This window comes from Echinops telfairi, unplaced genomic scaffold, assembly GCF_000313985.2.
Source record: "Echinops telfairi isolate 266 unplaced genomic scaffold, ASM31398v2 ScPeMD7_32;HRSCAF=126, whole genome shotgun sequence".
Classification (NCBI taxonomy): Eukaryota; Metazoa; Chordata; class Mammalia; order Afrosoricida; family Tenrecidae; genus Echinops; species Echinops telfairi.
In genome coordinates this window covers 1323966-1349403 of record NW_022103929.1, presented here as the reverse complement: position 1 = coordinate 1349403, position 25438 = coordinate 1323966, and the positions used below count along the sequence as shown (strand labels likewise).

General features: G+C 45.2%; 2 protein-coding genes across 7 annotated transcripts in view; one reads left to right on the top strand and one right to left on the bottom strand.

Moving 5' to 3' along the window:
* The window catches only part of DENND1A (DENN domain containing 1A), a 624449-nt gene extending 614606 nt beyond the window's left edge, over positions 1–9843 (bottom strand). For all 5 annotated transcript variants that reach the window (XM_030885630.2, XM_045290194.1, XM_045290191.1 and 2 more), the window contains exon 1: positions 9786–9843. In XM_030885630.2, coding sequence (XP_030741490.1) covers positions 9786–9802 — 17 coding nt within the window. In that variant the 5' untranslated portion in view covers positions 9803–9843. The remainder of the gene's footprint in view (positions 1–9785) is intronic.
* A 14552-nt stretch (positions 9844–24395) lies between these two features.
* LOC101639182 (zinc finger HIT domain-containing protein 3-like) lies at positions 24396–24861 on the top strand. Of its 2 annotated transcripts, XM_013008271.2 has the most exons (2): positions 24396–24598; positions 24633–24753. In XM_013008271.2, exons 1-2 carry the CDS (start codon positions 24396–24398, stop codon positions 24670–24672), a joined length of 243 nt encoding a protein of 80 aa, XP_012863725.1. In that variant the 3' UTR covers positions 24673–24753. The 2 variants fall into 2 exon arrangements, with proteins under 2 accessions (XP_012863725.1, XP_030741493.1); XM_030885633.2 differs by having other exon boundaries at positions 24396–24861.
* The last annotated feature ends 577 nt before the right edge of the window (positions 24862–25438 follow it).

Genomic DNA, 25438 nt, shown 5'->3' with positions numbered 1-25438 from the left:
GAAAATGTTTTGAGAATGATGTACAAATGCGCTTTGCACAATTGATGTGTGTATGGATTGTGATAAGAGTTGTATGAGCCCCTAATAAAATGTTTAAACAAATAAAAATTTTAAAAAATAAATTAAATGTTTAGAAAATAATGATGGCAACATATGGGCAAATATGCTTGATACAATTGATATGTGGATTGTTATAAAAGCTGTAAGAGCCCCCAATAAAAGGATCTTTTAACAAAAATTTTAAAAATGTAAGTTCTAATACAATCTTCTCGGACCATAATGGATCATCTTGCACAAGCCAGGAATATCATTGCTCCAAACTACTACTGCCAGAGTAATATTTCTGAAAACCCAAATCTGACCCAGTAATATCCTGTCAACCCTTCAATGGCTCAATCTTCAGTATTGTGTTCCAATGGCAGAAGCCTACTTTTTCAACTTCACCTCCTATAATCTTTATCCACCTATTTCACCTATACTCTCTGTACTTCTTTTATATACATAATCCCCTCTGCCTGGAATGCCTTTGCCCTTGAAAGCCAATGATTTATATCTAACATTATCCCTAAAATGTGCCCTGGTGGCAACAGTGGACTAAGTGTTGAGCTGCTGATCCAAAGGTCAGATGTTCAAACCCACCAGCAGCTCCAAGGGAGAAAGATGAGACCATTTGCTTCCATAAAGATTTACAGCCTCGATACCCTATGAAGCAGTTCTACTCTGTTTTATAGGGTTACGCTGTCAAGTCAATGGCAGGGGGTATTATTCCTAATGGAGAAAAACGCATTCCAAATGCCATAACCAATTTCCAAATACTTTTTTGGATGTAATCTCTTTTCTACAGGGACTTGGGCATTTTGAACAGATTTTTTGTTCTACTTTCCTTATTTGGCTCCTTCACAAGTCATAAACACTTGAAAAGAACGGGTATGGATTCCAATAAAAGCAGAGACCATGTTTTGCTTTCTTTTGCTTATTTTTTGTACTTGTTTATCTATTTCCCAACAAAATCCTTTTAAGCAAAAAGGATGTTGCAAATCCAAAGATTGGTTTTCCCCTAAAGTCAGGGGGAAAAGGCTGAACTTTGGTGGCCTACAACTAGAGTTCCAGCCTAGAACTTACAAATTTCATACCTGAATTACAGCATACTTCCTAGAGCAGTGGTTTTCAACCTTCCTAATGCCGTGACCCTTTAATATAGTTCCTCATGTTGTGGTCACCCTGTATTTGGGCATATCTGCATGTGGGCGGACCCACCTGGTGACGGATAGAGGAGCTGTGTCTCTGTTCCTAAGACAATCAGAAATATGGTCTTAGGCAACCCCTGTGAAAGGGTCGTTCGACCCCCAAATGGGTCGCAACCCACAGGTTGAGAACCACTGTCCTAGAGCAATACTCCAAATTGTATGAGGAATACTCCAAGTTTTATTTCCCTCCTTCAATCTTCCTGCAAAGGGACTTTTAAAAGTTCATGGACAAATGAAATGTAATTTAATGAGAATGGCATTTTTTTCCATGAACTTTTAGAAGCCTCCTTGTATTTGCTATTACAACCCCTCCAATTAGGTACATTAGCTACAATTAGGAAAATGGAGTAGCAAACAAAACATTTCCCCGAAAAGTGACAACTTAAGCAGCTGACTGTGCATTAATAATGGAGAGTTCTGGTGACATAGTGGTTATGCACTGGTATGCTCACCTCTAGATGCACAGTTCGAAACCACCAGCAGCTACACAAGATAGACAGGGCTTTCTACTCCAGTAAAGAGTTACAGACATGGAAACTCCCAGGGGCAGTTCTACGCTGTCCTACAGCGTCTCTATGAGTCAGCATCCACTTAATGGCAATAAGTCAGGCTTCCAAAGAGCCCATTATTCCACTGTCCCAACTCTTTCTGCAGTCTCTTCTAGGGCCTAGGGCGAGAGCATTATGAAGAGAAGGAAACAATGAGGCAATAGAGCAGTGGTTCTCAACCTTCCTAATGTTGCAGCCCTTTCATACAGTTCCTCATGTGGTGGTGACCCCCAACCAAAACACTATCTTCGATGCTACTTCTTAATTGTAACTGGGCAACCCCTGTGAAAGGGTCGTTCGACCCCCAAAGGGGTCGCAACCCACAGGTTGAGAACCGCTGGATTAGAGGAAGGTATACTGGAGAAGTCACATTTAAACTTCTATTCTCATCCCACTGCAAGGAGATACATCGTCAGTTGTGCCATGCAACAGGCCTCAAGAAGCAAGGCTGTCTTGCTTTCTGGTAATGAGATCCTTTAAAGAGCAGTCCAGAAAAAGACTGCAGCAGAGCTATCTTAAGAGACCAAAGCTATTTCTTTGTACTGAAAACAGTAAGATGGATATCCCCATTTTCAGGTCATAGAACTTTCACTATTCTTCTTTTAGGAGGTCTTCTTTCCTTCTCCAAATCCTACCTTTCCTCCAGTTCAAGTCCCAGCACCTTCTGAGAGAAGCATCTAATCTTGTTTCCTACACAGCTCATTGAAGTCAAATCAAAAGCCACAATGGGACTCTAGTTTATACAAGGTGATAATGATGCTTTGAAAAACAGTTCTTCAAATGTTAAACAGAGAGATACTATATAACCCAGCAATTCCACACCAAGGTCTTTACCTAGGAGAAATAAAAATGTAAAGGCACACAAAATAGGTGTACATAAGTGTTCATAGCATCATCATTAATAGTCAAAAAGTGAAAACCACCCAAATACCTATTAACAACAAAGTGTCAATAAACAAAATGGAGACTATCCACGCAATGGAATATTCAGCAAGAAAAATGATACATGCTACCCAACACAGATGAACCCTGATACAGTAAGTCCAAGTGAAAGACACCAGACACAAAAATGCAACTATTGTGTAAATCGATTTATATGAAATGCTCAGAAAAGGCATACCTACAGAAACATATCTGTGGTTGCCAGGGGTTGTGGAGGGGAGGATGGGAAGTGACTGCTAAAAAGGGCATATGAGGTGATTAAAATATTCTGAAACTATATCCATCACACTTTTGTGAATATGCTCAAAATAATGTGTTGTTAGAGGATGAATTTTATAAGACATCTCATTTAAGCTAGGTCCTGCTCAGGCTCCTCTCATGCTCGGGAGCTCCCTCTTTCTCTTTGACTCTCTCCCTCCCTCCTTTCAAGCCTCTCTGTTATCAGTCACTACTCAAATTCACAGGCCTTCTGACACTCCCTGAAATACGTCTACCATTGTCTTGCTTTAAGGCCTTTGCATATGCTCTACGCTTTACCTGCAATAAGTCTTGCCTGTCATTTTACATGACTAGGGCTCATCCTTTACATCTCGGCTCAGATGTCATCTCGACAGTGAGGCCTTCCTGCATCACTCGAAAATAGGATAGCGGCTCCCGCCACTCTCTCAGCATCTTGTTTCCTTTATAGCGAATCCACTTTGCCACAACTCTATGAGTTGGCTTGTTTTTTATTGGCCAGTTCCACTAGACTATAAGCACCATGAGAGAATAAATGTTTCTCTACTCCACCGTGGTAAATCCCAGTGTCTAGCACAATCCTTGGTGCTTAAATGCCTAATAAATGGTCACTGTTATTTCTTTAATATGCCATGTCCTCATATGATGAGAACACGCTCCTCTCTGTTGGGATTACTACAGCTATCATCATCACTAACCCTGGCCCCCCATCATTACCAAACCCACCATCACTACCCTCATCACCACCACCCCCATTGCCTCTACCTTCGGCCACCCTTATCCAGCACTCCTACTCACCTCTCATGCCTCATCTAAAGTATTACTTCATTGATAAAGCCATCCTTCCTTGACCCTTCCCCCTTACAGTCTCTCCACCTATGTATTGATTCATCATTGGCTATCTCTACCATAACAAGTTTATATTATAAAATTATATTAGACAAGTTTCTCTGCGGGGAGGGGAAACATGAAGGGGAGTGTTATTGTTTTGCATGTCAATCTGATGAGTACTTTGGGAGGTCTTCAATCTTCCCAGCTTTGTGTCCCCAGTACTTAACATACTACCAGGCACACGACAATAACAATGGTTGGCATGGATTGAGTACTTACAATATGTTTGACACTTCTGACTGAAAGAGAGAGAATGAGTAAATGCCTTGGCCACCAGCCTCACAGAGCTCCAAGCCTGGCAGTGACCAGAGGCTGGAGTATATGATATAATGTAGAATGTAACCACTGCAAGGCCACATGAGTTGCCCTGTCCTGTTCCTATGACTTCAAATCTCAGCATAGCTTTTCTCTGCATCCATAAATGTGTCAGCTTTCCTCAAGTGCACTTAGAAAACTTCCTTCGATTACTTACTGCCCACTTCCTGCACTCGGTACCTGGAAATAATTTCTAGGATGTCACCACAAACAATATTAAACTGCCACACAGTTTCCTGCTGTGTGTCTCCACTCTCCGTTAAATTGTTTCATATTAACCACATTCCAGTCCACTGGGATCACTCAGAAACTAAGTAAGATTTAAACATACCTGTAGAAGATTGCCAGTCATCACTGCTCCTTTCATCCCTCCACATAAAAGTCACCTCAGGCTTAGGGTTTAGGAGCATTCCGGGTGCCACCTGCATCCAGGTGATACTCTCTTTCCTTTGTCAATTACATTTGATTCGAGGCAAGACAATGTTTCTTTATGAAAATGAAAAGGGACTACACTGTCTTTGGTCAGGAGCTGCCAGCCTACAGCACAACATTTTGACTTAAAAAAAAATAAAAAAAAAACTATAAAAAACTCTTCCTCCTTAGAGTTCAAATAACCAAGCTGTTCTCTTAACACTACAGACACACTTTCCACAAACCCCCCTAAATGAACGTGTGCCAGATATTGGGTTGACAACCCATTGCCACCCAGTCGATTGTGACTCACAGAAACCCTCGATAGGGGTTCTGAGGCTGTGACTTGATGGGAGCAGATAGTCTCATCCATTCTCTCCTGGAGCAGCTGATGGGTTAGCACCACCAGCCTTGATGTTAGTAGTGCAACATTTACCTGATAGTGCCGAGGGTCCTTTGAATTGATATAGGTAGATCAAATGAAATGAGACTGTCCTTGTGCTCAAGAAGCTTCTGATTTAATATAGGAGACAGTCAAGGAACTGGACTTCGGGTTATGATAGTGATAAGGGCAAGAGGCCAGGGAAACACTAATGAGGGGCACCTGACCCAGGTGGGGGGTGGGGGCACCAGGCAGGACTGGCTTCCTGGGAATGACAACTGATCCAGGCCTATAAGCACTCCCATTCTCTCATCTAATAAATACGATGAGTAAAGAGCAGTACCTACATCATTGGACAGTTGTGGTGATTTGATGATCAGATTCACATAAAGCATTATTCCCATAAAGCCAGGCAGAGACCCTTCTCCACCACTTTCACTTGAAAGGAGCAATTGATCCCACACTAAATCCCAATACCTGTGCCTAGCACCCTCCACACACCCTCTTCACACTGGCACACAGCATTGTTTTTATAATCAGTTTTTATTTTTTAACAATGAGACAGTTTTGAAGTACTGCTTCATACAGTAAGCAGTCTAATTCCTTAATCATCAAAACTTTCTTCTACATTAAGTGAAACAAGCCTGTCTCTGGCATTTCTAGTATAAAAATGTACCAGCTGAACACAAATGATGTTCTAAGTCTTTCGTTTAAAAAAAAAGTGTGCTGGATGAACATTCTGGAGGAGAAAACAACGGGACTGAAAGTTCCGGGGGGACATGGGAGAGGGGGAGGTGGGGGGAAGGGAAGAGGTGTTAACAAACCCAGGGACAAGGGAACAACAAGCGATCCAAATTGGTGGGGAGGTGGGTGTGGGAGACCTGGTAGGGCATGATCAAGGGGAATGTAACAAACAGGAAGTGCTGAAATCCTGAGCATGATAGTGGGACAGGAGGAGAATCAAGGGAAATAGAGGAAAGAGCTGGGAGGCAAAGGGTATTTATAGAGGTCTAGATAAAGACATGTACATATGCAAATACATTTATATGAGGATGGGGAAATAGATCTATGAGCCTACATTTATAGGTTTAGTACTAAGGTAGCAGAAGGACATTGGGCCTCCACTCAAGTACTCCCTCAATGCGAGAATACTTTCTTCTATTAAATTGGCATTCTATGATGCTCACCTTCCGGGGACAACCGCTGAAGACAAAGCAGGTGAATAAGCAAATGTGGTGAAGAAAGCTGATGGTGCCCGGCTATCGAAAGATATAGCATCTGGGGTCTTAAAAGCTTGAAGGTAAACAAGCGGCCATCTAGCTCAGAAGCAACAAAGCCCACATGGAAGAAGCACACCAGCCTATGCAACCACGAGGTGTCAAAGGGATCAAGTATAAGGCATCATCAGAACAAAATCTTACCATAGTGAATGATGGGGGGGAGTGCGGAGTGGAGACCCAAAGACCATGAGTAGGCCACTGGACATCCCCTTGCAGAGGGGTCTCGGGGAGGAGATGAGCCAGTCAGGGTGCGATGTAACAATGATGAGAAATACAATTTTCCTCTAGTTCCTAAATGTTTCCTCCCCACTCCCACTACCATGACTTGAATTCGACCTTACAAGTCTGGCTAGACCAGAGGATGTACACTGGTACAGATAGGAACTGAAAATCCAGGGAATCCAGGGCGGATGAGCCCTACAGGACCAGTGGTGTGAGTGGCGAAACAGGGAGGGTAAAGGGAGAGTGGGTAGGAAAGAGGGAACCGATTACAAGGAACTGTATGTGGCCTCCTCCATGGGGGCCGGACAGCCGAGGGGTGGGTGAGGGGAGACATCGGACAGGGCAATATATGACAAAATACCGATTTATAAACTATCAAGGGCTCATGCGGGAGGGGGGAGCGGGGAGGGAGGGGAAAAATGAGGACCTAATGTCGGGGGTTTAAGTGGAGAGAAAATGTTTTGAGAATGATGTACAAATGCGCTTTGCACAATTGATGTGTGTATGGATTGCGATAACAGTTGTATGAGCCCCTAATAAAATGTTTTTTAAAAAAAAGTATGAAAGAAACTAACAATAACTGTGTTTTTAATATGGTTCTACTATCCATGTGAGGTGTGGCGTAGTGGTTACATGTTGGGCTGTTAACTGTAAGATCAGCAGTTCTAACCCACAAGCTGGTTCTCAGAAGATAAGATAAGATTAGGTTGCCCAAGCCTAATAAAGAGTTACAGTCTTGGAAACCCATAGGGGCAATCGTACCTTGTCTTATAGGGTTGCTATGAGTCAATACTGACTTGATGGCAGTGAAATTTTCGATTTGGGGTTTTTTGTTTGTTTTTTGGAGGGTTTGGGGAGTTTTTTTGTTTTGTTTTGTTTCTTGAGTATTCAGATTGGTACTGTGTTTCATCCTATATATAGTCTGCCCACCGTGGAAACAGAAGTTGAAAGAGGAGGTTTCAGCCTAACTTAAATTTACTGCTGTCAAGTCAATGCCAACTAATAGCAACCTTATTGACAATAAAACTCAGATGTGAATCCGGAGTCTGAGCTCATTTCACCACAGCATCAGGGATAATAAGTAAGAGAGACTACAGGCAGACCTAATGCTTTCCTATTCCAGAGGCCCCCAAGTACTCTGCGCTCTCTCCAAGACTGTTATACATAATGTAACCTGTACACTTACAGTTGGTCTCAGCTAGGTAAATACCTGCGGGTAGTGATGATTCTGTCCTGTCCTGTCAGTAGGAACCCAAGTTCTACTTTCTCCAACAACTAAGGCACCTGCTAAGGAGATGTTTTCCTCGCCCATCCGTCCTTTACATTCTTAGCTGCAGTCAGAAGTTGCATAATGCACGGTTAACATAAACCCCAGCTTCTTCTCCTAACTTCACTCTTCATATTCTCTTTCAGCCTCACAAGTCAAGCCAATACACTGCCCAAGGCTGTTTTCATCAGTTTCTACTTTCAAGATCAAGGGGGCTATTCTTTATACTAATTTCATGCTTAACACAAATTTCATGCCTTAGTAAGTCCCTTTACCCAACTGCTTAGATAGTACAGTGCGTTTCACAGTAGGCACTTGGGAAATGTGCGTGTGTCAGCCTGCTACATTCAACTCGAGAGAGGAGCATGATGCCTACAGATGTCACCTTGCTGGATTCATGCTGGTCTGACACTGTCAGGCACGTTTCTGAACTTCTCCTTAACAAGAAGGGTAAGCGTCTCACAAGCATACTTGGGGACTCTCGGGTGGCTTTTGGAAAGTGTTTATAAGTGCTATTGAAAGCCAAGTTCACAACTCTTACTAAAAGCAGTAGCTAAACTTGGAGTGGCTCTTTAATCCCGATGCTTCAAAAACGACGGCTTTTTACCTCCCAAGCCTCTTAAGCTTGGGTTTGAAGTATGTTTCAGACTGCTACCCCACCCCACCCACCCCCGCCCATTTCCACGAAAATAAAGAATTAACAATGGGTTCATCCAACTTGCCCATGTTCATTATCATAAGGAAACTTGGCTAGTTCTGTTTAGCAAATGTCTCAGAGCTGCTTATAGCACATTAGATGCATTCTGAGTGGAGGAAGTCTAAATCACACAGAGGACTGCGAAGCTGGGCAAGAGTCACACTGAACGGGCAGCACCTGAGCATGCAATGCAGCGGTGCAATAATCATGAGATTTCACTTCTAAGGCCCTTCCCCTTTCAAACTTCCCTAGGCACAAGCCTCAAAACGCTGAAATAAACACATTCCACAGGCTTTGTGGTAAGAGGGTTTAGAGTGTCTTATGAAAGCTGTTTCAAGAGAAAGCCTGTGCTGTCAACTTTGTCTTTAAATGCCCTCAAACCGTTCTATTAGTCACAGGGGAAAAGTGAACATTTGCTGGTGATTAGAGATAACTCATCTCATGTTCTGGGGCTGCCAGGAGAGGCCAGAAGGGGAGGACCTGGCTGGGAAGGGAGATAGAGTCCAAAGCAACACACCCAAAATTGGACTGCACAAAAGTTACACTTTCCAAAGTCAATTTCTAAGTCTAGAAGGAAGGCAACAATGCTTCAATGTGGAGATTTGCAGTTTGCCATATACACCACTTCCCGGAAAGTTAACTCCCCACCTGGGGCTCCAGGTGAATGAATGAGTGAAGGAATTTGCCGGATTGGATTACCAAACCGTTCCAAAGACTATCAAGATCAGGTGGTCAGTTACAGACAGCGGAATCTTCCTTGAAGACTCCATACCCTTTGGCCCTCGAGGAGTGGAGACTTTCACAGATAAGGGTGGACTTAGAAGCGGGAAGGGACCTGTTCCTCCAGACCATCCAGGCCTTAAATCACAGAGTGGCCACCCCAAGAACCTCACGCGACTCTGGGGGGATGGGGGGGCAATAGGCCCCACACAGTCAGGCTGCAACCTGCCACCTCTCGAGGACGCCCCAACCCCAAAACCCATTTGGGAAGTTGCTTCCGGAGATTTCCTGCCTGCCACCACCATCACCCCTCGCCACGCCACACACACGTTTTTAGGGGCTCTACGCAAACCAAGAGTAGAAGCCACCTGGTCAACTCGGCCGTTCCCGCCTTCAAGTGAAAAGGGGACACCTGACCACCGGCGCCCTCAGAGCCCCGCGCGCACCCCGTCCCCGCGCCTCCCTGGATCGCCATGGCAACCGCCCCCAACCCTGCGTGACGCCGGCACGCGGGGCGCCCCTCCGGTCCCGATAACAAATGCCCCGCGCTGCCCGCGGCCTGCAGCCCTGGCCCGGCCTCGCCGCCCCGCACCCGGCCCGGCTCCGCCCGGCCCGGCCGCACTCACTTGATCCTGGAGCCCATGATCCCCGGGCCTCCTCATGGGCCCGCGGGCCTCGCTCGCCGCTGCGCTGCCCGCCCTCCCGCGGCCGGTCGGCCTCCCTCTGGTGCTCTCCCCGCCCCTTCCTCCCTTCCCTCCGGCTGGGGCCCGCCCGCTCGAGGCTCGTTCCCCCGCCTGCGCCGCCGCCGCCGCCGCCGCGGCCTCCCGGGGCTAATGTACACGTTCCAGCCGGGCGAAAGCCACGGTCGCCGGCGCGCGTACCCGGCGCGCACCGCCCCCTCCGCCTCTCACACGACCGCCCCCGCCCGCCCGCGCCGCCGCCGCCCGCGGGGTTGACTGGGAAGTGTAGTCCACGGGGGAGGCGGGGCCGCCTGAGAGCCGGGTAGCCGCAAACGTGCATCCGCTCGGCGGTCGTTCGCAGCTCGGAGTGTCCCGTGCCGGCGGGCTCTGGTTTCCCCGGGCGGGCCCCCGAGGATCTTCAGCCCACAGTTGTCGCCTAGAAGTCCCCACACACGGCCTCCCTGAAAAGATCCAAGTTCTATGGAGATCCCAGAGCTCACTCAAGGTCGCAGGGCCTCCTCGTGGAGGCACTCCCTCCCCAACGACCCAGTAGCTTTTGCCCCAGAGAATCTACTTCTCGTGCAGGCCTCAGTGGGGACTCAAGTTTTCCCTTTAAAGTCCTATAATTTCCCAGTCCAGCTCCTTGAGGGAGCCACAAGCCCGCTCCTGTACCACACCACGCCCTTCCCCACACAATGATAGACACCCCTTCTCCCCTCAGGCCTTCAAAGAGACCCATATGCTCAGAGAAAAGCCATTTGGAAGCTCCAGAAGATCCACGTGGGGGCTCAGCTCTTCCCTCCCTGTGAGAACCTGTGCCTCTTATCAGCCCTGGTGGCACACTGGTTAAACACATTAGGTCCAACCTATCCACTGCTTTGCAGGAGGAAGACTAAGCTTTCTCCCAGCCAGGGGCAGTTCCACCCTGTCCTATTAAGGTCACTGTGAGACACCACAACAGCTCTTGATAAAGTTTACTCAATGCAAATAAAGTTATTTCAGGCTACTACTTATCTCTCCCCCCCCCTACTCCCCCCCCACCTACTCCCCCCCCCAACTTGGGTCTCAGGGTCATGAACTCAATTTCATTTCTTCTAGGCCCAAAAAGATCACAAAGGAAGCAATAATGACAGCTACGATTTAATGAATGGAGGAGTGAACCAAGCACTGCAATTTCCATACATCATTCTTGCCAACCCTCACAGTAATCTGCCAAAGTACCCAATATGCAAGGTAAGGCCGGTCTTACTTGTGCTTATTTACTACTAATCTGGAGTGAACAATTTCAGATTTTTCCACCCCATCAAAAGTTCTGCTTCTAGGTCTGGCTGGCATATCTGTCTCTTTCCCAACCCTATAGCAGCATACTACAAAACCAGAGCCTCTTTTTCAAATCTATAATTGCTGACAGGAACAGAGCACCCAATGAGCAAGGTAAGCATGGGTTTACTTGTGTTTACCAATCTAATGTGTAGTCTGCAAATCAAAAGACACTCTAAACTCATATAGGTCACTTTTGAACTAAGACTTTTTTTTTCCTGTTCCAAAATGTTGTCCATTCCTCCTGCTATTTCAGCCCTTATAAATTCATTTAAAAGGAGGCCTGGTAACGTAGTGGGTTAACGTAGTGGGCTAGGCACTGAGCTTTTAACCACTGAGCTGTCAACAGTTCAAACCCACCAACGGCTCCTAGAGAAAAAGATGAGGCTGTCTACCACCTTAAAGATTTAAAGTTTCGGAAATCCACAGGAGCAGTTCTGCCCTGTCGGGTGGAGTCACTATGAGTCAGAATCAACTCAACGACAAGGTTTTTTGGTTTTAAGTTCATGTAATGTCTCACCCCTGCCCCTCCATGTCACACAGTCACTGATGCTAACGCAGGCAATGAGCAAAGAAGGCAAAAAGGTAAGAGTAGAAAAATTCACCACCCTCAAGTCAATGCTGACTCATAGTGACCCCCTGTGGGTTTCCGAAACAATAACTGTCTATGGGAGTAGAAAGCCCAATTAAGGAGGAGCTGCTAGTGGTTTTGAACGGCCAGGCGTGTGGATTGCAGCCCAGTGTACAAGCACTACATCGCCAGCGCTCCATAAGAGTAGCAAAGTTTCTGTCTTTTTGAAGTCTTCTTCAGGGTAAAGATTGTTTTTCTCTTGTGCCTATGGCCTGAGATTTCGGAAGGAAGAAGGTAAAGGTTTTTAGCTTTTGTTTTAATTTTCTTAATTTAAACAAAGTAGAAATGTCCAAACTGCCTTCTTGAATTCAAAATATCTTGCTCCCAGACACCAATGCGGACTTATAAACACCCACACCCACACCCACCACCCCGGAGCAGAGCTCTGCTAGACAGCCAAGGGCTCTGTGGTGTTCGTTCACCTTGTTTCCTATGAACCCTCTCCAAGGCGCAGTTGTTATCAAGATCTTCCCTGGAATGAGCAGTCAGTTCAAAAGCTCTGAGCAGGAGACTATAAATAAAACAAAGTTATTTGGTAAAGGGGAAATCTGGCTGCTTTACAAAGGAGGTCGTAGCCATCCTGGCCACAAAAATGTCTGGGTGCCTGCTGGGTCATGTGGTGTGTGTGTGTGTGTGTGTGTGTGAATTGGGGGTCGGGGGTATGTTTACTCAGGTGGTCTCTGAGATAACAGGGTGGTCCAGGGAGAGACCACTGGACTGGGAGCTAGGAGTCTGTCTTCTAAAGCCTGATTGCAAGAGAGGCTTTATGCAAATAGACATGTGTCTGCTTCTGTTTTCTCCTGCATAGAATGGTTAGAGAAGATGATGAGGAACTTACAGTAAATCATAAGACAGAATGTCATGTAGGGCCTAAGAGTGTGTGACTTTGGACAAATTTCTCAATCTTCAGAAAAGATTGCCCCTTGCCATCCAGTCACTTTTGCCTCATAGCAACCTGATAGGTCAGACATAGTAGAACTGCCCCATAGGGCTTCTAAGGCTGGAAATACTTACAGTAGCAGACTACCACATTTTTCTCCTGGAAACAGCTGGTGAATTCAAATAGACAACCTTCCAGTTAGCAGTCAAGCACTTAACCACTAAGCCACTCAACCACTAAGCCACCCGGGTTCCTTTGCATAAAGACACCCCCTCACCCCACCCCATCCCCTGACCTTAAGTGTACTCCCCAGGACCTGCTCATCCCATTTACATCTTCTCCAGGAGGACTTAGTCTCACAGCCATCTCTCACTGTAAGAGAGGTCAGGAAATCTGGCCAGACAATCTTGTGCAAAACTGAAACTGTGGTGGGGAGCATCCCTTTCGGGGAAGAAAAGTAAGACATTGAGTAGACAGCCGGGAGCCTCAACCATAGGAGTCTGGCTTTGCAACCTTGGGCAAGCCACAGCTGGTCTCAGAACCTCAGTTTCTCCATGTGCAAAGTAAGAGAGTCACCCCAGGTGAACTCTCTCCCAAGTCCTGGTCACTGTTAAATTCTATGATTCTTTGCTTTGTTCTTTTCCAGTGCCTTCTTGCTTTACCATTTCTTTACATTTAGGTGGAATCTGATGTCGTTCAAATATAACAAGACCTGTCTGCCAAGTACATTGCATAACCAATTGTTGGAATTAAAATCTTCCGGTGAGAGGAAGGCTTTAGGAACTTGGCCTTCTCCGATGTTGTCAAAATAGGGCAACTCAGCAGATCCAGTCGATAACAGAGTGACTGTGGAAATACCTCCCGCAGCGACACTTTGAGGCGCCTCAAATTTCAAGCTTGCCCTTACTCTTCTGTACCTGTTGGGTGTTTCTGCTTAGAATGTTGGGGGTGTGACGACTGAGGGGATAAAAGCCACCCTAAGGAGCTTGAAAGCCCCACTGATTATGCAGTATGTTCAAAATCGCACGAATCATCTGTAGGTCTGGATTTGGTGGTCTGTTGTTTTGACTTTTTCTTTGTACACTTAGTGTAGCTCAATTATTTTTTAATTGACACATGTCATAACATTAGCCCCCTTTTCAAGTATGTTTTCTTAAGATATATTCACAGAATTGTGCAACCATCACCACTGTCTAATTCCAGGGCGTTGTCATCACCCCTGAAAGAAATCTCCTACCTGTGAGTATTACTCCCCTGTTCCCCCTCCCCTAGTCCTTATGTTGTTGCTGCTGTTGCTTTTGCTGTTGTCCGGTGCTGTCAGGTTGATTCTGACTCAGTGATCCTAAGTACAATAGAAGGGACCGGGCTATCCTCACAATTGCTACAGTGCTTGAGCCCTTATTTACAGCCTCTGTGTCAGTTCCTCTTGTTGAGGGTCTTCCTCTTTGCTTTCTGTTTCTAAGGATTTGTCGATCCTGGACATTTCGCATAGATGGGATTAAATAGTAGAGTGTTCTCTTGCGTCTGACATCTGCCACTTAGCATAACGTTTCTGAGGTTCTTTCATGCCATAACATGTGTCAGTAGCTTGTTGGTTTTTAATTCTGAATAATGTTCCATTGTATGGATATACCACAATGTATTTCTACACTCCTAGATTGATGAAGAATTGTGTTGTTTTCAGCATTATGAATAATGCTGCTATGAACAGTCATTTACAAGTTTTTTGGGGGGCACATATGTTTGCAATTCTCTTGCGTATTGTGGTTATATCCTGCAGAAAGAATCCACAGCTCATTAATAGTGATGTTGTCACCCTCCCCTCCACATGCCCACAAAACAAAACACAAAGGTATGTGATTTTTAACATTGGGGTGGGGGAACCTACTAAGTTAAATAAGTTTCTTTGCCGTCAAGCATGCTACACCGTGGGTCTCTTAAAAGGGGAAGCAGACAGGATAGACTGGTGGCTAATGGCATGGGCTCTGAAGAGAGGCAGACTGGGGCTTGTCAGCCAGTAAACTTAGAGAAAATTACTTCAATTCTCAGATCCTTGGTTGCCTTACCTTAAATAAGGGGATGATGATGCCTCATGAGGATGAAATGAAATAAAGAATATAAGATTCCTGCTATATAGATGGGAGTAAGTATCAATCTGCTAAATTGTCAGGTTGATAAAGACAGGAACCACATCAAGGCTTCTCCGTACCTAGACCTCAGCCTCCAGTGCAGAACCTGGCATGCAGGCAATGACCAATCAATACCTACTGAATAAGTAAATCAATACCACAAAGCCCTCCTTGTGAGCGACATCTAGGAACAATAAGCCTCAGAGCAAGATTTGGGAAATGCTTTGTTGAATTTGAACCTGGAATATTGAGTTTTAAGGAGCATTTGTGGTTATACAACGGGTTGCTAACCATAAGGAGCAATTTGAACCCACCAGCTGCTCCTCGGGAGAAAGATGAGGCTTTCTGCTCCCATGAATATTTACATCCTCAAAAACTGAGGCAGCCCACATTGAGTTGACTAGAACCCAACCAGATGAAGAGATTTTTGAGCCTGTGAACTGGTGCACATTGTTGCTGACTTTATGGATGGCCTGTCTGGATTTGACTTTGCTTATGGATACAGACTTCACAAGGTTCCAACTGGAATGAAGATTCTTCATGTTGAAAATATGATTGTCAACTCAGAGCACTGGGTTGGTGTAAGTGGGCAGGATAGAAATTGGATACCCAAAATTGGGGGGGATAAAGGCATGAAATGGTTGGCTTATAACTTTCATAGGTGGGGGAATATATTCATAGGATTATAAGATTAAGGTGTAGGTGTTACTTAACTGCAATTGTTAGGCTAAAGAATTGTGTACAGGTGCCAAGTTGGCAAGGGGTGGATTGAGATAGTTAAGATCTATTGTGCCAACATGGCCGATAAACACATGTGGGGTTAATTGAAGGGCAGAGAGATAAATGGCTCAGTGAGCCTCACCTTTCTAGTTCTCGAGTCTCTTGCTTTTTGATGATTGGACCAGCGTGCAGCTGCCTTAGCCAGTTCCCTGCTTCAACTGGCAAGGCTCACTTCCTGAAAGATATCTCTGAGGAGAAGCTGCATGCACCTACCCAGATACAGCCCTGGGTGCTGGAGCAGCCGTGTGGAGACCCCTGCCGGCGCTGAGATGCTTACACTCTCACTGATTTGGCTTTCCTCCTGCAGTTGGTATCATAGTGTGTTTTGTGAGATTGAGGAGGACTTTATAGATTGGTGTCGGACATATGGACTAATGTTGGACTTATGGGCTTGGACAGCACTGGGTTGGGATGCTTTCTTTATATATATAATCATTTTATTGGGGGCTCATACAACTCATCACAATCCATACATCCATCCATTGTGTGTCAAGCACATTTGTACATTTGTTGCCCTCCTCATTCTCAAAACATTTGCTTTCTAGGGATGTTTTCTTAATGTACACATATAAAACTCTCTCTTATGCATATGAGTTTCTGTGGATTTGTTACCCTAATTTACCCAGACTAGCACAGAAACCAACAAAAGTGAAGAGTTTGCCTTAAGTGAAGAGGTGGTTCTGAAGAGGGCCTAAAGGTTGCTGAGATCCAGCATCTTGCCAAGTGACAGTCAGGACTCAGTCTAGTTCTCCTAAATCCTAGTTGTGGGTTAATTTTGTTCCCTAAAATACAGTGGGGTTTTATTTGTTTTGGCTCTTTTTAGTTGGGATTTAGTACATTTTTAATTCCATATTTCAATTAAAATACAATGTTTTACCTTCTATAGTTTTCCCTCATTCATTTGACCATTAATTCATCAACATTGGTTTTCTTAGTGATAACAATTACCAAACTTGTTAACAAAATAAAATACACGAATAAATAGCACATATGATTCCTTTTGCAGTCCCTGTACATGGGCTTAAAGAAACATAATTAAATCTTTTCCTGTAGAAACTAAGGTCACACAGTTAGTTAGTCTGGCTCTAGAGCTCATTCTCTTAGCTTCTATTGGGAAAAGATTTCATTGTATTTCTTTAAATCCATATATAAAGGTTTTGAAAGGAATCAGATGTGCTATGTATAGCTCACAAGTAAAGATGCTAGTCTTCTTTATAATAAACTCCAAAACTCACGGCCATTGAGTCAATTGCAACTCGTAGCGATCCTACAGAACAGGGTAGAACTGCTCTTGTGAGTTATCGAGACTGAACTTTCCATAGGAGTAGAAAGCCTCATTTTTCTCCCACGGAGCAACTAGTGACCGCCAACTGCTGGCCTTGTAGTTAGCAGCCTAAGGTGTAACCACTATGCCACCAGGGCTCCTTCTTATAATAAGGGGGTGTGGGGACAACCTACTGGCATCAAATCAGTACTGACTTATGGCAGCCCTATTTAGGGTTTCCTGTGCTGTACATCTTCATAGGAGCAGATGGCCTCAAGAAGAGGCTTTCTGCTCCTGTAAAGATTTGCAGTTTCAGAAGTCCACAGGAACAATTACATTCATTCTACCGGGTCATCACTATGAGCCAGAGTAGTCTCAATGGCAGTGAGTGAGTGAGATACTGTGTCAGGGACACAAATGTAAGTAAATGGGGCTGTGAATTAGACACAGTAGAAAGTCTGGTCTGATGTAGCCTCATTCAGTCACCTTTCTTACCCTTAGTGGCTCATGCTAGATTCTGAAAAAGGACCCCTGTGTTCTTGAACTTGAAACTGCTTCTGATCCCCATGTTTGTCCCTACCCTTCAGATTTCTATACTCTCCAGCTCACTCCTTGCCACTTGGCACTTCTTCTTCCATGTTCCTCTTCTTCTCGTCTATAGAATTTGATACATGAATTGTCTTCCCAGCCATGACCTTGGCTTAAACCACCCGAGACATTGATTCTACTTCCAGGACCCCTAGAAACCTGAATCCTGGAGCTGCTCCCACGTCCAGCCTTTCAGCAGGACCAGACTAATCTCCTCAAGGCCTGTTCCTCTCTTACATTTTAAAGATGGAGATCCTGAGCCTTCACTCTTTAAGTTAGCTGGAGAGGTGGCGGAACTCGGCCTCATTCTGCTCTTGGACTCCCTTGCCAATTTTGTCTTTATTTTATACCTCTTTATGTGCATCTGTATGTATACAACTCTATACAAAGATTAATTATTTTTCCTTATTTATTTCAATACCTTCTCTTGAAGTGATGCCTCACAAGCCATTTTGTTGTTTTTATTGTGAGCAGAAATTTTAGCCGGCTGAATTCTAGAATGTTGATCCCAGTGTTTCTTCCACTTGTAAATTGAGACACACAAAACGAGTCACGTTAATAGATTTGCTTTAGCATCCAAATGGGGATTAAGATCCCAGTTATTTGCCCTCTAAGCCTGGGCACAGGTTTTGCTGGACAGGGTGGCCATGCGGATCCGAGTACCAACTTTTCAGGAAAGTTGGGAAAATTGGAGATCCTGTGAGTCAAGCACATGGTCAGTGGCCACCAGTTGTCTCCATGATAATGATTCATTTATCAAATATTTATGATCACTTCTCCCTCAGGGTTTATAGATATGATCATTTCATCCTCCTCACCATCCACATGGTGATTTTCTCCAGGTCACCCAGCCAGTAGCCAGAAGAGCTGAAACTTGAGCTGAGGACTGTCTGATTCCCAAGCTGCCTCTCCTTCCAAAACAATTTCTGCCAAGCTCCACTCTCAATCGCTTGCTCTCACCCTCTCTCAGCAGGGCTAAAAATATCCTGAACAGCAGCCTCATTAGTTAATATGCATAAATTATTTTTCTGCTTTATGAATGTAATTGGTTCATTCAAAGGAAAGGCTTCCACCGACATGAAGGGAAGAGCTGAGCTGCTCCGTGAAGACGAATCTGAATTTAGAGAAGGCAGCCTCTGCTTCTGGGCCCATGTCATCAGCTGGATGGCAGTGTAACCGAGCAGAAAACAAACTCTTTCACACCCGACCACCACATTTCAGCTGAGCGACTCTAGCAAGTCCCTTGCTTCTGTTCCTTAAGTCGTCTTCTGTAAGGAGTAGTATCACCACCCTCACAGGCTCACAGGGCTTGGTGGTGAGGATTAAGTGAGATAATGTATGAGGCCTGGCATGTAGCATCTGGCCCTCAAAAAACTGGGAGCTTTCCTTCCATAGATCATGCGTACAGAATAAGCCACAGATGTTTGCAGGAGAAGCAGGAGAGCTCCTGGCTAAGGGTACAGGATTTGAGTCAGAGAGAACATGGTCCAAACCCCAGCAAGTGACTCCACCAGCTCCTCTCTCCATGCCTCTGGTTTTTGTAGGGGGAAAAAAAAAAGAAAAAGATACAGTTCACGTGAAGAGCTAATAATGAACAGTGTACTGCCACATTCAGAGAAAGCCTCCCCAGCCAGATCCTCTCTCTAATAGCAGTTGGAATAATTGATTTCTGCTTCTAGGGCAAAACCGCATGCGCACATCCTAGAGTGCTCATCTTGGGGCAGAGCATGTGTGCTCCGGGCCAGCTCAAGCCAAGCTGCCTGGCCCGGCTTCTCCTGATGGTAATGTGGCCGATGACAGCTTAATGGACTCTTTACCCTTGAATGCTGAGGGGGAATAGCTCATGGCATTAGAACATATGAATGTAATGTGGTGTTTCTTTTTTTCCTGAGTGATGTAGAAAAGGAGCCAGAAACATATGTAGCACCGAGCCTGCAACTGAACCTCTCTTTCTCTGGTCCTGTCTGTATGGGGCACAGAGTGAGCCACTCCAGTTCCCGAGGCCAAGAGGTTTGTGTTTGTTAACTGTAGCTGGATCTGTAGCTGTGTGTGTGTGTGTGTGTGTGTGTGTGTGTGTGTTTCCTGGAAGGATCTGAGGATAACAAAACAATGTATAGTTAGCTTGTGATGAGAAACCTGTGAATGTCCCTAAGGTTTATATATTCCAGGGACAAACACACACACACACACACACACACACACACACACGGTTGTCATGGGAAAACTCTGCCATCCAGTCAATACCAACAGGGTAGAATGCCCCTTTGAGTTTCCGAGACTGCAATTGTTGATGGGAGGAGAAAGCCCCTGTCTTTCTCCCAAGGAGCCCCTGGTGCTTTCAAACTGCCCACCTTGTGGATGGCAGCCTAACACGTCACCACTACACTGAGGCCAAACTCCTTTGGCCTGGGGAAACCGGTCAAAGATCTTTCCTCAGAAATTTGCAAAAGCAGAGGAGACCAGACAGGTGGGGAATCCCCTCGGCAGGAAGCTAAACCTCTCCCCAGGCTCATCATCTCAGGGACCAGCCAGGGAGTAGCAACCACAGAGGCCTCAGCTTTAAGAATTGGGCTGATCTGGATTTGGACAAGTCTCCTCCTCTGAGTGCCTCAGTTGCCCCAGCTGTAAAATGGGGCTCAGAACATACACCCAGCATGGAGCCGTGAGGACTGCTGATAGAGCAAGGCATGAATGAGGTGCAGCACCAGACTCCGAGGGCTGCTGGGCACACGGTGGCTCCTCTCCCACAGGAGGAAAAGCAGGCCAGGCAGGAGGTGTGCAGAACACCCCAGCTACGTGCAGCGTAAGGAGTGTCCCTTGCAGCCCCGCAGAACCCCCCAGAAAGGAAGAGTGTGGAAGCGCTCGGCTCTCCATCTGGCTAATGTTCACTTGTGTTTCCTCCTGGAGAGCATCACTTTTTTCACCTCACCTGGTTTGTTTACCCAAACAAGCTGCTCATTAACAACCCGAATTGCATTTGCTGCAATTCTGTTGACAGCACAAATGTCTGCAGTCAGCTTGGGAGTTTGGTGGGAACTGTCGCGGATCCTTCCTGGCCCAGGCAGCAGCACAGCTTCTGAGGGAAGAAGATAAGGTCCCACTGGGGTCTGGGGGAGGGGGAAAGGGGAGAAGCAGGCGACTGGGCCTGCTGGAGCCCAGGTCTCCAGCCCCTGAGGCTTGAGTCTTCCCGGGGGAGATGATGCAGTCTCCAGAAAGCAAAGATTTTCCCCACTCTGAACTAGATGGGAGCATGTACATAGGGATAGGCAAGAGATAAAACTCACAACACATGGAGCCCAGGAATAGGAATATCAATACCAAAAGGGTAGGGGGAAAGGGGGGGAAAAGGGGGAGGGAGGGGGTACTGATCGCAATGAATGGCATATCACCACACAACCCCACCCAGGGAGAAGAACAACAGAAACCAGAGGGGAAGGGAGACAGCGGTCTGTGTGAGATATTAAAATAATAAGAATCTATAATCTATCAAGGGGCCACGGGGTGGGGGGTTTGGAGAGGAGCTGATCCCAAGGGCTCAATGGAAAGTAAATGTCTAGAAAAGAATGATGGAATATATGTACTAATATGTTGGATACAATTGATGTATGGATTGTAACAAGAGTTGTAAGAGCCCCCAATAAAATGATCTAAATTAAAATAAAAAGATAATGGAGCATTAAAAAAAAGAGATTTTCAAGTCAAGGAGAGAAGCAGGTAATAAGTGGGGAAGGAGTCAGACACGAAAGAGTAAATAAAACCCCAGAAAGCAGTAAAGACCTGGCAGACGGGGGTGGGATGGGGTGGGGGCCTGGACTCCTGAGGAGAAACTGAGTCTTCCTCTGCCGCCAAGCACAATGCGTTCTGACACATCTCCCTAGAAAGGCAAGCCCTTGGCTGCATGGGCATGGGAAGTCATTTTCCAAGTAGACATTTTCTTTTGAAGAACCAACTGAGCCTCATTTCCCAGTCTCTACCAGGCCCAGCAAAACCTATGTTCAGCTGCCTTGGGCAGCAAGAAGTGGGTGAGAAAAATAATCCCTTTTTGGAGTTTGGCCCTGAAAGGTTCAATCTGATTTGGTTTGCCAAAGCTTGGCTCTCTCATCATATCTGCTCAAGAAGGAAGAAAGACCAAGTGCCCATTTCTTTATTTTATATTATTATTCTCAGAATGCATTTGTCCTACCTATTTCTTCATCAAGTATATATTTTTACTGAAGGCTTACCGATTGCGACTGATAGGATCAGTTCGAACCCACCTGTATCTACATGGAAGAAACACGTGGCAGTCTGCTTGCATGATGATTTACAGCCTTGAAAACCCTCTGGGACAGTTCGACTCTGTCCTATGGAATCTCTGTAAGTTAGAATCATAACAGGTTTGGGTTTGGTTTGGAGGAGTATAGAAGTGAAAAAAGACATAGCCCCTGCCCTCATGGAGTTTGCAGTCTGAGAGAATGAGCTCAAAAACATAATAAATAATCACAATAATTGCAAGACCTGATGAGTTATATGAAGAAATCCAGGCTGTGAAGGAAATGCAAGGACATGATGATATCTTCTAGAAAATATGAGGCTTGCAAATAAACATCCCAATGAAGAGGAGAAATTATCTACCTGAAGAGGGGCAAGAGACAATCTGCCTTCAGATTTGGTTTCAGATTTTATTGAGATACTGAAGAAATTCTCTGGACTCCTCTTCGGTCCTTTGGAAAGCATTCGTGGAGTCTGGAATATAAATGGTACCTTGTTTGAAAATAAATCCCAGGGGCAGGGATTTCCACCCACATCACTGACACAGTGATGTGTGGGTGCTCATTACTTATTTGTTAATTGAAGAAAAAGAGAAAAAAGCAGGGATGGAAGAAGTTTCCATGCGTGGAATACTAGGTTTTACACTAGGTACCCACCGTTCCCCTGGGACTGTAAACAATGAGTAACACCATTTAAAAAATCATTTTATTGGGGCTCTTACAGCTCTTATCACAATCCATACACATAGCCACTGTGTCAAGCACATCTGTAATATGTTGCCATCCTCACTTTCAAAACACTTTCTACATGAGCTCACTTTTTCCATCCTCTCTCATGAACCCTTGATAATTTATAATTTTTTTTTCATGTCTTACACCAACCGCTGTCTCCCTTCACCCACTTTTCTGCTATCTGACCCCCTTGGAGTCGATCATGTGATCGGTGCTGCCTTTCTCCACCCCCCTTACCCTCCTAGCATCACTACTCTCATTATTGGCCCTGAGGGGTTTATCTGTAACAGTGTACATGTTCTGCTCTAGCCAGATTTATAAGATAGAATTGGGGTCATGATAATTGGAAGAGCGTTAAAGAACTAGAGGAAAGTTGTATATCTGGTCAGTGCTACCCTGCACCCTGACTGGCTTGTCTCTTCTTTGTGACCCTTCTGAAAGGGGATATCCAACTGACTACTGACAGGCTTTGGGTCTCCACTCTGCCCTCCCCCTCATTCACATCAATATGATTTTTTTGTTTTGTTTTGTTTTGTGTCTTTGATTCCTGATGCCTGATGCCTGATCCCATCAATACCTCATGATCACACAGCCTGGGGTGCTTCTTCCATGTGGGCTTTGATGCTTCTCAGCTAGATGGCCGCTTGTCTTTCTTCAAGCCTTTAAGACCCCAGACACTCTATCTTTTGGTAGCAGGGCACCATCAGCTTTCTTCACCACAATTGATTATGCACCCATTTTGTCTTCAACGATCATGTCAGGGAAGGTGAGCATCACAGAATGTGGGGTTATTAGAACAAAGTGTTCTTGCGTTGAGGGAGTACTTGAGTGGAGACGCAATGTCCATCTGCTGCCTTAATACTTTACAAATAAATATGTGTACATAGATCTATTCCCCTATTGTTATATATAAATGCATTTGCATAGATACATGCCTGCATTTAGACTTCTATAAATGTCCTTTGCCTCCCAGTTCTTTCCTCCATTTCCTTTCACTGTCCTCTTGTCCCACTGTCATGTTCAGCCTTCATTCAGGTTTTGGTCATTCCTCTTGGCAATACTGCCCTGCTCAAGCCCTACCAGGCATCCTATGCCATCCTCGTCATCAATTTTAGATCACTCATTCTTCCCTTGTCCCTGGGTTTGTCGACACCGCCCCCCCCCATCTCCCATGTCCCCCTGGACCATAGGTCCCATTGTTTCCCAGATTGTTTCCCACTTATCTTATCTAGATAGACTTGCAGAGACAATAATAAGCACAAAAACAAAGCAAAGCAAAACATAACAACGAAAGAAAACCAAAACCACAACAACAATCAACAGGGAAAAACCAACAGTAAAAAAAGAAAAGAAAAGAAAAGCCTATAAATAGTTCCAGGTCTGTCTATTGACCTTAATGAGTGTTTTCCAGTCAAGTCTGATGGGGTGCCACGCCCTGGTCCCAAAGTCTATTTTTGGCATTCCTTGGGGACGCCGTTGCTTTGCTTCCCCTGCTAAGTAACACCATTTAACATGTGCCTATGATGAATACATCTGTATAATCAGAGTTTAAATTCACAGCATCTCACCACTAAAGAGACCCCACAGTCAAAACTCCTTCTGCTCTCCTACGATGGCAACTCACTAGTTACTCACGGCCACTCCCCAAAAGCCAGTTCTTTAACACAACTCTTCTCTCAAGAACAGGTGATGCAGGTCATCCAGCCAAACTTCCCACATGAGCCCAGAGGTAGAGCAGGAAGCACTGGGGGCTCAAAGTCAGAGCATCCTTCCCTTCTTTTCTAGGTGATCAAAACATTTCTCATTGAGACCTATACTTTCCCACTTCCCCTACCAAGGAACTGATTCATTTCATAGGGTCTCCAGATCCAACTCAGTCAAGAAAGAGAAGATTGTAAGAATAGCATAGATGTCTGGAGTTTTCCCTGTGCTGGGCCCTGTTTTTAGAATATTACTTGGACACAGTCTCAGCGTGTGTTGCCATGGCGTCACTCCGTTGTGGAACCGTCCTCTGCGTAGTCTGCTTGGAGAAGCCCAAGTACCACTGCGCGGCCTGCCGCGGCCCCTACTGTTCCGTGACCTGCTTTGGGAAGCACAAAGAACAGTGCAACCCTGAAACTCACCCCACAAGGCAAAAAAGAAATTCGTCCTTTCCTACAAAAACCACAAAGCCTGTGGCAAACCAAGACGATGAGTCATTGGTAGCCGGTTTTCTCAATAGTGATGAGGAGGAGGACAGAGTTTCCCTGCAGAATTTAAAGAATCTGGGGGACTCCACGCCACTGAGGAGCTTACTGCTGAACCTGCACCTACGACAGTTGATGGTCAGCCTTGACCAGGGAGACGACAAAGCAAAGCTCATGAGAGAGCTTATATGCAAGAGCCCTTGTTTGTGGAGTTCGCAGACTGCTGTTTAAGGGCCGTGGAACCGGCCCGCATGAGGATTAAGCTGGGTCACTGCTGCGGGCCCTTCTCCCAGGAGAGCGGGCGGCCCACCCTGGCGCGTTACCTCCCAGACAGAGTGGAAGCACTCATTGCGGGCGAATCTTTCATGGAGAGAAAGCGGTGGTTTCAAAATGTTTGATTTATTTTTGGTTGTTATAATCCATATCATGAATGATGATGTTCATCCTTGGTTTATGGTATTCTAATTATTTGCAATTATATTAAATAAATCGATAATTTGTTTTAAAAAAAAGAATATTACTTGTTTTAAAAAAAGAAAAAAAATGTTACTTGTAAAAAGAAAGAAACCCAACTTGACCAATGGTGACCATGGGTGAAGGAGAAAGTTCATGCTTAGGGGGCACTGAGTTTATGTTAATGGTGGTGGAATAATTTGAAAAAGGATATCAGTAATGATTGTACAACACGAAGAGTATAATCAATGGCACTGAATTATGCATGTAGAACTTGTAGAATTGGAGAATGTTTTATTGTGTATATTTTTGCCACAATTGGGAAAAAAGTTACATAAATAAGAATGAGTACAAGGAAGAAGAAAATGTTCTAGAATTGACTAGGG